The 9,781-nt window shown below is 34.8% G+C and overlaps 1 protein-coding gene across 3 annotated transcripts; it reads right to left on the bottom strand.

The window, feature by feature from the left end:
• Positions 1-7,790: 7,790 nt before the first annotated feature.
• Positions 7,791-9,549, bottom strand: LOC134284746 (transmembrane protein 19). 3 transcript variants are annotated; one of them, XM_062843974.1, is made up of 3 exons: positions 9,299-9,549; positions 8,918-9,047; positions 7,791-8,847 (listed from the first exon to the last, which is right to left on the bottom strand). In XM_062843974.1, the coding sequence occupies exons 2-3, from the start codon at positions 9,036-9,038 to the stop codon at positions 7,967-7,969; spliced, it is 1,002 nt and encodes a 333-aa protein (XP_062699958.1). In that variant the 5' UTR covers positions 9,039-9,047; positions 9,299-9,549; the 3' UTR covers positions 7,791-7,966. The 3 variants fall into 3 exon arrangements, with proteins under 3 accessions (XP_062699958.1, XP_062699957.1, XP_062699959.1); XM_062843973.1 differs by lacking the exon at positions 9,299-9,549 and adding an exon at positions 9,111-9,244; XM_062843975.1 differs by lacking the exon at positions 9,299-9,549 and adding an exon at positions 9,133-9,244.
• Positions 9,550-9,781: the final 232 nt, after the last annotated feature.

Here is a 9,781-nt window from a genome sequence, read left to right as displayed (position 1 = left end):
AATTTTAATTTTAATTTTAATTTTAGTTTTTATTTTAATTTTAATTTTAATTTTAGTTTTAATTTTAATTTTAATTTTGATTTCAATTTTAATTTTAATTTTAATTTCAGTTTGTTTTTAAACTTTAATTTCAATCAAATTAAATTAAAATTTAATTAAAAATAAATTACAATTAAATTAAAATTAAACATTAAATTAAAATTAAATTAAAATAAAATTAAAATTAAATTAAAATTAAATTAAAATTAAATTAAAATTAAATTAAAATTAAATTAAAATTAAATTAAAATTAAATTAAAATTAAATTAAAATTAAATTAAAATTAAATTAAAATTAAATTAAAATTAAATTAAAATTAAATTAAAATTAAATTAAAATTAAATTAAAATTAAATTAAAATTAAATTGAAATTAAATTAAAATTAAATTAAAATTAAATTAAAATCTAGGGGCAGGACAGATACAGCGAGAGTAACTCTGTTATCGAAGTGTTGCTCAGAATTTCTCAGGATTGCTCTGGATCACTCTGGATTTCCTGAAGTGTTGCCTGATACCAGTGAAAAATCGAGCAGTCTTGCCCGATTTTCCGCTACGTAGAGACATTTCTGAATGGATTCGAACAAAAAGAGTTACTCAGGATTGCTCAGAGTTGCTCCGGATTTCACAGTGTCTTGCCCCTAGATTAAAATTAAATTAAAATTAAATTAAAATTAAATTAAAATTAAATTAAAATTAAATTAAAATTAAATTAAAATTAAATTAAAATTAAATTAAAATTAAATTAAAATTAAATTAAAATTAAATTAAAATTAAATTAAAATTAAATTAAAATTAAATTAAAATTAAATTAAAATTAAATTAAAATTAAATTAAAATTAAATTAAAATTAAATTAAAATTAAATTAAAATTAAATTAAAATTAAATTAAAATTAAATTAAAATTAAATTAAAATTAAATTAAAATTAAATTGAAATTAAATTAAAATTAAATTAAAATTAAATTAAAATTAAATTAAAATTAAATTAAAATTAAATTAAAATTAAATTAAAATTAAATTAAAATTAAATTAAAATTAAATTAAAATTAAATTAAAATTAAATTAAAATTAAATTAAAATTAAATTAAAATTAAATTAAAATTAAATGAAAATTAAATTAAAATTAAATTAAAATTAAATTAAAATTAAATTAAAATTAAATTAAAATTAAATTAAAATTAAATTAAAATTAAATTAAAATTAAATTAAAATTAAATTAAAATTAAATTAAAATTAAATTAAAATTAAATTAAAATTAAATTAAAATTAAATTAAAATTAAATTAAAATTAAATTAAAATTAAATTGAAATTAAATTAAAATTAAATTAAAATTAAATTAAAATTAAATTAAAATTAAATTAAAATTAAGTTAAAATTAAATTAAAATTAAATTAAAATTTAATTAAAATTTAATTAAAATTAAATTAAAATTTAATTAAAATTTAATTAAAATTTAATTAAAATTTGATTAAAATCTAATTAAAATTTAATTAAAATTTAATTAAAATTTAATTAAAATTTAATTAAAATTTAATTACAATTTAATTAAAATTTAATTAAAATTTAATTAAAATTTAATTAAAATTTAATTAAAACTTAATTAAAATTTAATTAAAATTTAATTAAAATTTAATTAAAATTTAATTAAAATTAATTAAAATTAAATTAAAATTATATTAAAACTAATTAATTAAAACTGAATTGAAATTGAATTAAAATTAAAGTGACTCACCGACACGATGAGGCCAAACTCAAAGGAATCGGACACTGTTTTGGTGATGACTGGTTCCGGCGACAGTGCGAAGAGAACGAACCGAACTTATTGGCCAGCAGCAGCGACGAGGAACTGACGGGTTGGACGACGGAACGGCTGAAATGGTTAAACTAGTTGAGACGCGCAAATTTTTCTCATTTTCTCGACCGACGAACGCGATTTTTAAGCTGCCGCAACTAACAAAGTTTTTTTCCACTGCCATTTGCTCAACTGTCAATGACGCGCGAAAAAATCGAACATTCAGCATAAATTCGGGGTTATGATTTATGCTCTCGAAAATTTTTCGATGAGCAACATAACTAACAAATGCCTAACAGTGTCGAACGCCTAACTTTCTCCGTGCTGGGTGTGCATTAGGGATCGGGGTTATTCAGAAATAAAGTTGTAAAGTTGTTTGGTAGATCGAGGGTTCGTTCAAATATTACATAATGGGGAGGAAAGAGGTCTAGCATTGCGTTATGTTTCATGCAAAATTTTGAAAATTTACTGATACAAAAGTTGTTTCGTGAGGAGAGGGAGGGGCACTAAAATTGTCAAATAATGCTTTCCTTTCGATTGATTAGTAAATATGCCACCAACTAGCTCTCAAGTGCATGAAGATTTTAAATCTCGGAACTAGGGGCAAGACACTGTTCAAACGAGAGCAACTCTGAGAATTTCTGAGTAACTCTTTTTAGCAATGATCGACGAAATTTGTCGAAAGACATCCCCAAAACTGCAATTTTCATTCAGCACATGCAACACTTTGCAGTTTGACATTGGTGCCAGATCACACTTTGTTATAAATGGGAGAAATTCTGAGGAACTGTGAGGAATTCTGAGCAACACCTCGAACACAGATTTGCTCTCGTTAGATCTGTCCTGCCCCTAGTCTCGGAATTGATTAATTGATAAATATTGGTTGGGCGAATGGTGTCTCGGTAAAGTTATGAAATATCGCAAGGATTTACTTGATTCGTAAATGTAACAATTCCGATGAGCGGGACAATAGAGCAAACAACTTTGTCCAATACATTAGCTCTCTATCTAAATGATCAGGATCATGATATGTGATGCATGAAATTTTAGTATGTTTGTACAACTTTTGATTCCTCCCTTCTCCCTCATAGCGCATGTTTTTTTTTTTTTTTTAAATTATGTAATATACGGTCCGACCCATAATTGTAGGGGAGTCTACGCTTCCTAAAATACTATGGCAGCATCTATTTATTACGAAACGACATTTTAAGTCCCACTCCCCCCCTCCGTAACGCTTTTTTTTGTATGGGCCGTAACGCTCGGCCATACTTCCCCCTCCCCTAGAGTGTTACGTAATTTGTGGACGGCGCCTTTGTACATATTTTATAGATACTCCCTTATGCTCTCTTCTAGTGTATTTTGTATTACACAATTTACGAGAACAGCCAGTTCTTGCTCGATGGAATGACCTTGCCAAAGGCACACACCCTTCGGTACATCAGCTAGGTTTATAAAATACCGTTAGAGTTGCTTACCAATCTCATTTTACTGTATCGCAATATGGGTATCTTACATATGTAAATGCATCAAGGTATAAAAATGTGTATCTTTGGTGAGCATTGTTTATAAACACGGTATCGATACCGCGCTGCTTTGGCTTTGAATCGGCACTTGTGGTGATAAATTATTATCAATCGCGGTGAGAAATATCACCCGCGATAAAAACTCCTCGAGTTTTCGCTTCCTTCGAATCGTTTATTTTCGAGCAGTTGTGCGAGAGTTGTGATCGATGAATGAACACCACTTCAAGAGCATGAGTATCTTTGTTTACAAGCGCCACTGCAGTGGCGCATGCAACCAGCGAGAGTTTTCCTCAGCTAGAGAGTGACAGCTGAGTTCATTGCATTAGCGATCAAAATATACACGGTGAGCTTGGGAATGCCTAGCGGCTAAAAAATCGTGGCGAGTGCTGCACGATACGATAATTGGTAACCTTGGTTTCACCTGAGATTTCTCTTGAGTTTCTCCCGGTACTTCTCTTAGAAGATTCCTTTCGGCTTTGTTCCTGGAATATCTCTCAGTGTTTTCTGAATTTATCCTAGGCTTTCTACTAAGTTTTTAATGCCTTTGGGGATTTTTGCAGAAGCTATTTCTCATAGATTTCTTCCCGTGATTTCATACAGATCTTTTTCCAGACTTTTTCTAAAAGTTGCTCACTACATTTCTTACGGTGATCCACATGAGATATTTTTGGCCGATCTTTCCGGAATCTTTCTCGGACTGTCTCCTGTGATAACTTACAAAATTCATAGTAAGAAATTCCCGGAGAATATAGGAAGGGATTCAGGTGAAATCTTGCAAGAAACCCCTGAAAGATCTATTGGAAAAACACCTCTCGAGTTTTGGAAGAAATCCAGGGAAAAATTGCGACATCAGAAAAAAAAAACTGTTAGTAATCTCGGCTGAAAATTTAAGGAGGAACCCTGAAAACATCTAAGAGAAAACCTGGGAGGAACTTCCAGCGAAATTCCGTGAAAATATCCAAGAAAAAGATCGAAAATTCCCTAGAAGAAAACTCATGGAAAAACTTCTGCAAGAACCTCGCAAAAATCCTGGGAGAAACTGTTGGAAAGCTACCCAACTAACATTTTCAGCGCTATAAGCTTCAGTCATTTGCTTTCTGTTGTGTAACCATTAAGTAAAAGCAGTCAACGCTGAATAAAAGGAAAGCTAGTCAAATATAAATCATAAGCTAATACACGACTGCAAAACAAGCACCATACAGCTACCAAACTCGGTTTTCAGAAATCCATTGCTTGTCACTGGGCTGCCTTTACTCCACCCTATTCCAACTCCGGGAGATTTCCCGGAAGATGTGAAAACTTGAACACATCGAATAGGAGTCCCCACTAACAAAACAGCTGCTACTATACAGTACAATTCATTATACTGACAAATCCCCAAACCAGCAGCGCTTTAAAGGCCGTTATGCGATTTCATTACGGCTAGAAGCGAAGCTGTAATAAAGAAACTGTTGGTTTACCAACACGCCCAACTAACATTTATTGTGAATGTAAACGTCAACGAAGCGTCCTCAATACGGCTTGATGCTGAGTTACTGTGTTGTACATATGGACGGAAGCTTCTATGCAAGCCCTATACCAATGAATCTGGCGAACTTAATCAGCTTGTACATGCTGTGCGATCAGCTTCTATGCCACTTAGGGCCGATTTCTTCACCTCGGCTTAACCCGTAAGCCAGGCTTACTCATACACTTAAACCCGGTTTAACGCCTGAGCCAAGGTGAAGAAATCGACCCTTAGTCATAGCTCTTTTCTCGGCTCCTATGTAACCACTAACTGAATAACATCTTGAGAAGGCGCTTTTTCAGCCTTTTCGCAGTTGTTAAATAATTGTTTTACGGCATCCCCAAATTAAACGATTAAATATAATTAGGTTATGGATACCGTGACGCAATACATGTGGAACTGGAATTATCACTTTTAAAATTGAATAATTAAAGTACTTGCCGCTACTTGGAATCCAACTCTCGATCTCCGTATCCACTGGTCCCGATGATGTCCTCGCTGCCACACTGCTATATATAAATAACATAGAAAATAGCCCGTTTTGTTTTACTCTAGACAAGGCTTCATAATTGTGCCACAAGAAACCTTACCCAACTTCATCTTGCTGCAAAAGCTTGTGAAACGTCAAACCCAATAATGTTTACATTGAACAAGATGTGTGGTTGCGCCAACAGACTCTTCCTCACAGCTTCTAGCTGAAAGAATGTTCTTTAAACGGCTACGAAGCACTGCTGTTTTGTGTGTTGGCAACATTACAAAACGTACTGTATAAAAGCAGCTGTTGTAGTGGCTGGGACTCTGGGGACTCTTACTCGATTTGCACATCTTCCGGCATTGAATTAAAGTGCAATAAAAGCAACCCAAATCATTTCACAGTACAGACATGGATAGCTGTAAAGAATTTGTGTAGTAGCTATATATCCCGCTTAAAGTTTGTTTGGACAATAATGTTTATAGTTGGAACCTCACCAACTACACTACACCAAATACCTCAAGAAATTCATGAAGAATCTATGGATAAGATTTTGAACGATGTTCGGAAGGAGTCCAGGCAGTGAGAAACTTGGGGAAACCTCTAAAAAAAAACCGGGAGGTACCCGGGGAGGAACTCTACTAGGAATCCCAAGAACAACTCTCAGAAATCCCAAAAGAACGTCGTATCGCCTGCCCACTGTGTTTTTTTTTTTGTCAAACAGCTCCCCAGAGAAGTCCCCCGAAACTTCATCTGTATGGGAGCTCCCCTTTCCAGTGATCGGATGAGTCTCACACTATGCCAGTGAAGAGAATTGTCAGACAAAAGAGGCACAAAACAAGCAACAAAAAAGGCGCGACGATTACTCTTTATCCCTACTGGTAACAGATAATGACATGATCTCGAAATTTTTTGTTGCAGACAAAACGGAAGCTGAATTTGTTGCGTACTTTTCAACTCGTGAATAATCAATTATTACTAATCCAAAGTCGAAGCTGTTTGATGATAGAGCTTCACCAGAGTTGCAGTGTTTACCGGCTCGAAGTTACCGTTCGAAAACCACAATGCAAAATCTCTAAATTCGTGGTGTACGATGTTTATCCTATTATTTTCAAGTTGGGACTAACTTATGTTACATTGGGTGGATTGTCGCAACAAATACAGGTTGCGACATTGTCATTATTGTTGCGCGATGGTTGAATTTTGATTCACTGCACTATGCTAAGAACCTTCCCCGGCCCCAAAAGCACCCACATACAAAGTTTCACGCCGATTGGTTCAGTAAGGTTCAGTAGTTTCCGAACCGAATCCATAAGGGTCAGACAGGCAAACAGAAATTCATTTTTATATTTCTAGATAGATAGAAAATAACGTCGAATTCTGATAAATTAATGAAAGGGTTATGTTGGTATTGTTACAATAAAATATTTGGTTGTACTTCGAATGAGTGTAATTAGTTTCGTACCTTTTAATTCCGCCCTAATTGCTTATCCTTTGACAAGTGGTACAAGTGGTAGTCGAAATACGCGTATCTGTCAAAGGATAAGCAATAGGAGGAAATCAAAGCTTGTTTTTCTCAGAGATGGCACCACCACATTTGAGGTAAAATCATTTTTCTTGTATGGACAAATCGCTGGCTTGCACTTGTTCCGAATCGCAGCGTTTTGTACCCTGGGGCAAAAAGTTGCAAATTAGAAACAAAACCATTCTCCCTATGCGTTTCTTCCGGATTCATTGCAGTAATAGAGAATTTATTGCACCACCATACAAATTTCAAACTGTTGGAAGTTCAATGGAAATGAGTAGCGTGACGTTACAACGTTGTAACGTCACGCTACACATTCCCATTTCTAACATACTTTTCCGATGAAAACTAACTGTTCAACAGATCATACTTATTGGAAATTTTACAAGAAATCCGAATATGCAAAAATATTTGAGGGTTTACGATCGAATTTACGAGTTATAGTGAAAAATCTGACAAAAGAGTGTCAAAACGTTGTAACGTCACGGTAGAATGTGTCAAATATACCATGGCATGAAGGCCATGGCGATAAACACTCGAGTATTTAGCAAGACCATGCTGAAGGTGACGGGTTCGATGATATACTTCTAAAATACGTTATTTAACCCTTTAACGCTCATGGTGTCCGTAGAGCACCATAACTTTTTGGCGAAAACGACCTAAACCGATTCACTTCAATATGTTATAAGAGCGTTTGGAAAGAGGAGCTAAGCTTATTAGAGTACTTGTACACTCTAATTATTGGTGTAATAGTAAAACTATTTGTAAACAATCAATAACTATTGATAAACAATTATTTTTTTACGGTTTCGATAAATATGTGATTCCCAACAACTTTTGTTCAAGCACTTTTTATAATAAGCATTTATTAGCATTCTAAACTTTGAAAGAAGTCGTGGATGGTCATCTAAAAAAAAAACAACTATCAAATACTACAGGTTGCAAAAAATATATTAGTCTTTTAAGATCGCAATCGCCATTGAAACCACACGGAGCATGCTATAGCCTAAAATTATCGTCGACCTGTGATGTAAAAAAAAGTTTAGATGACAAACATTATTATTAGCACTTGAAGTAACGACGCCCCAGGAAAAATAAAGTTTCCCCCGTCAAAAATGGTTCCAAAACTGCATAGCCACTGATGGCATCAGCAGGGCTGTGATTATGCTGCTGATGAGATTCACGCTATGATTGTCCAGAATCCTAACGCCACAAATATGTTTAACCCCTTTTCCCGGCCGCTCTACGATCTTCCCCCTTGGGTCAACCCCTGAGTATTGGAGGGTAGCGCCGATGATTGAATCCACAATGGATCCCAGAAGCCCAGCCACTCCGCCGAACACTATGACGGGCCACTGATTGGGGCTAAGCTCGAGAATTTTTGAATCCACTGTGTAGCGAACCGTCAGATAATAGGACAACCCTATTGCCAAACCTCCCAGAAAACTAACTACCAACCCGATGAAGGAAACACCCCCGTTGGTACCCCTTGGGACTCGTTTCCTGTTGGTGATTAAAAATGGATCACCCCTCGCCAGAACCGTACCCAATTCGCTGGCCCAAGTGTCTCCATTAGAGCATGCGAAGGCACTCATAACTGCAATGCCCAGCCAACTGGATCGATAGAGCTGTCCGAAATCAATCGGACGCTCTCCGTACCCACAATCCAACAAATACAACAAAGCCAACTGGGTAGCCATTCCGGCATTGCAAATCACCTGCGCCCAGTTCCTGCGGCCTTCGCCACCTTGGAAGTCCTCTTCGAACTTGCGCTTCAGGTGCGCCCGGAACTTGGTAGCTCTGCTAGAGCTGAAGAAAAACGTAGCCAGGCAAGCCAGGTAGGCGTGCGACGCGATGGACAGCACGATCGCAAAGAGAAATCCCAATGCAGCTCCGGATTTGTTCACTCCCTTCCTTTTCAGGCCGTACATCATCAACAGAAGGGGCACCAAGAGCGAGAAAAGCCATCTTGTCGGGGGAATTACGTTATCTGCGTGTGAGTGAAAAAAAAATATGAATCATCAGAAGACGGCGTAATTTTTCATGGATTCAATTTATACCTTGATTATCACTAGCTAGCTTAGAGTAAGCAATATTCCCTATCCAAAAAAACATGGACACTGGGATCGCCAAAGCACACAGAAGCACCGGAAGAATCTTGTAAATTGTATCATCGTCCATGATTTTTACCTGAAATGAGAAAAAAAAAGTTTTGCCCACCAGTTCACTAAATGCTCCCGTTGTACTGTTTACATAAAAGCGAATATTCACGCACTGTTATGACGCTACCGGTTAGCACAAAATGTAACACTAATCAGACGTTTGAATATAATTTCATTCAAATAATAACACTACTACACTAATTGGATAGGAATTTTGCAATTTGAACGCGTTGAATTTCGAGTCTAAACCATTGTACCTAATGCACTAATAACACGCACCCAGCAGCAGATGCAGATGCAGCAACTTTCTCTTGTGTTTGATGTTTACGTTTTAGGATTGTTTTCTTTCCTTCTGTTTTGCTGCTGCGGCGTTGTTGGAGCGCGTTGAACATTTGAAAGTGTCCTACTGTCAATTTCAGTCGCTACTATGAAAATGCACATTTTTGGATCTTACATTACTAAAGAGAATGCGCTTCATTTATTGCTTTATTTACTAGTGATGCTTTAGTGGGTGGAATGTTCCATTTCACCCTACAATTACAAATATGCATGGAATAACAAAAACTCCAAAAACTAGACTGCGACCATTTTCGAAAGTATAGCTTGAAACACAAGTATACCAAACATGTGACAGATTCCGTACCTCTAATTTCAATGATGACGTTTTAAAGCCAATGATTGCACTGAACGAAATGACCAACAGCGTTTTATTTTTATGAATAATTAAGGGCATGCGGGACGTTATCAAAAACCTCGTCAGAA

Source organism: Aedes albopictus, unplaced genomic scaffold (assembly GCF_035046485.1).
Source record: "Aedes albopictus strain Foshan unplaced genomic scaffold, AalbF5 HiC_scaffold_68, whole genome shotgun sequence".
NCBI lineage: Eukaryota > Metazoa > Arthropoda > Insecta > Diptera > Culicidae > Aedes > Aedes albopictus.
Note: the sequence above shows the minus strand (reverse complement) of the source record. Positions and strands in the feature narration are given on the sequence as shown.

What these genes read in the sequence shown, in the direction of transcription:
- LOC134284746 (XM_062843974.1), bottom strand. Translation starts at nt 9,038, where the DNA reads ATGGACGATGATACAATTTACAAGATTCTTCCGGTGCTTCTGTGTGCT. An exon ending in GCTAGCTAGTGATAATCAAG is followed by an intron (nt 8,848 to 8,917) that starts GTATAAATTGAA and finishes ACTCACACGCAG; the next exon opens with ATAACGTAATTCCCCCGACA.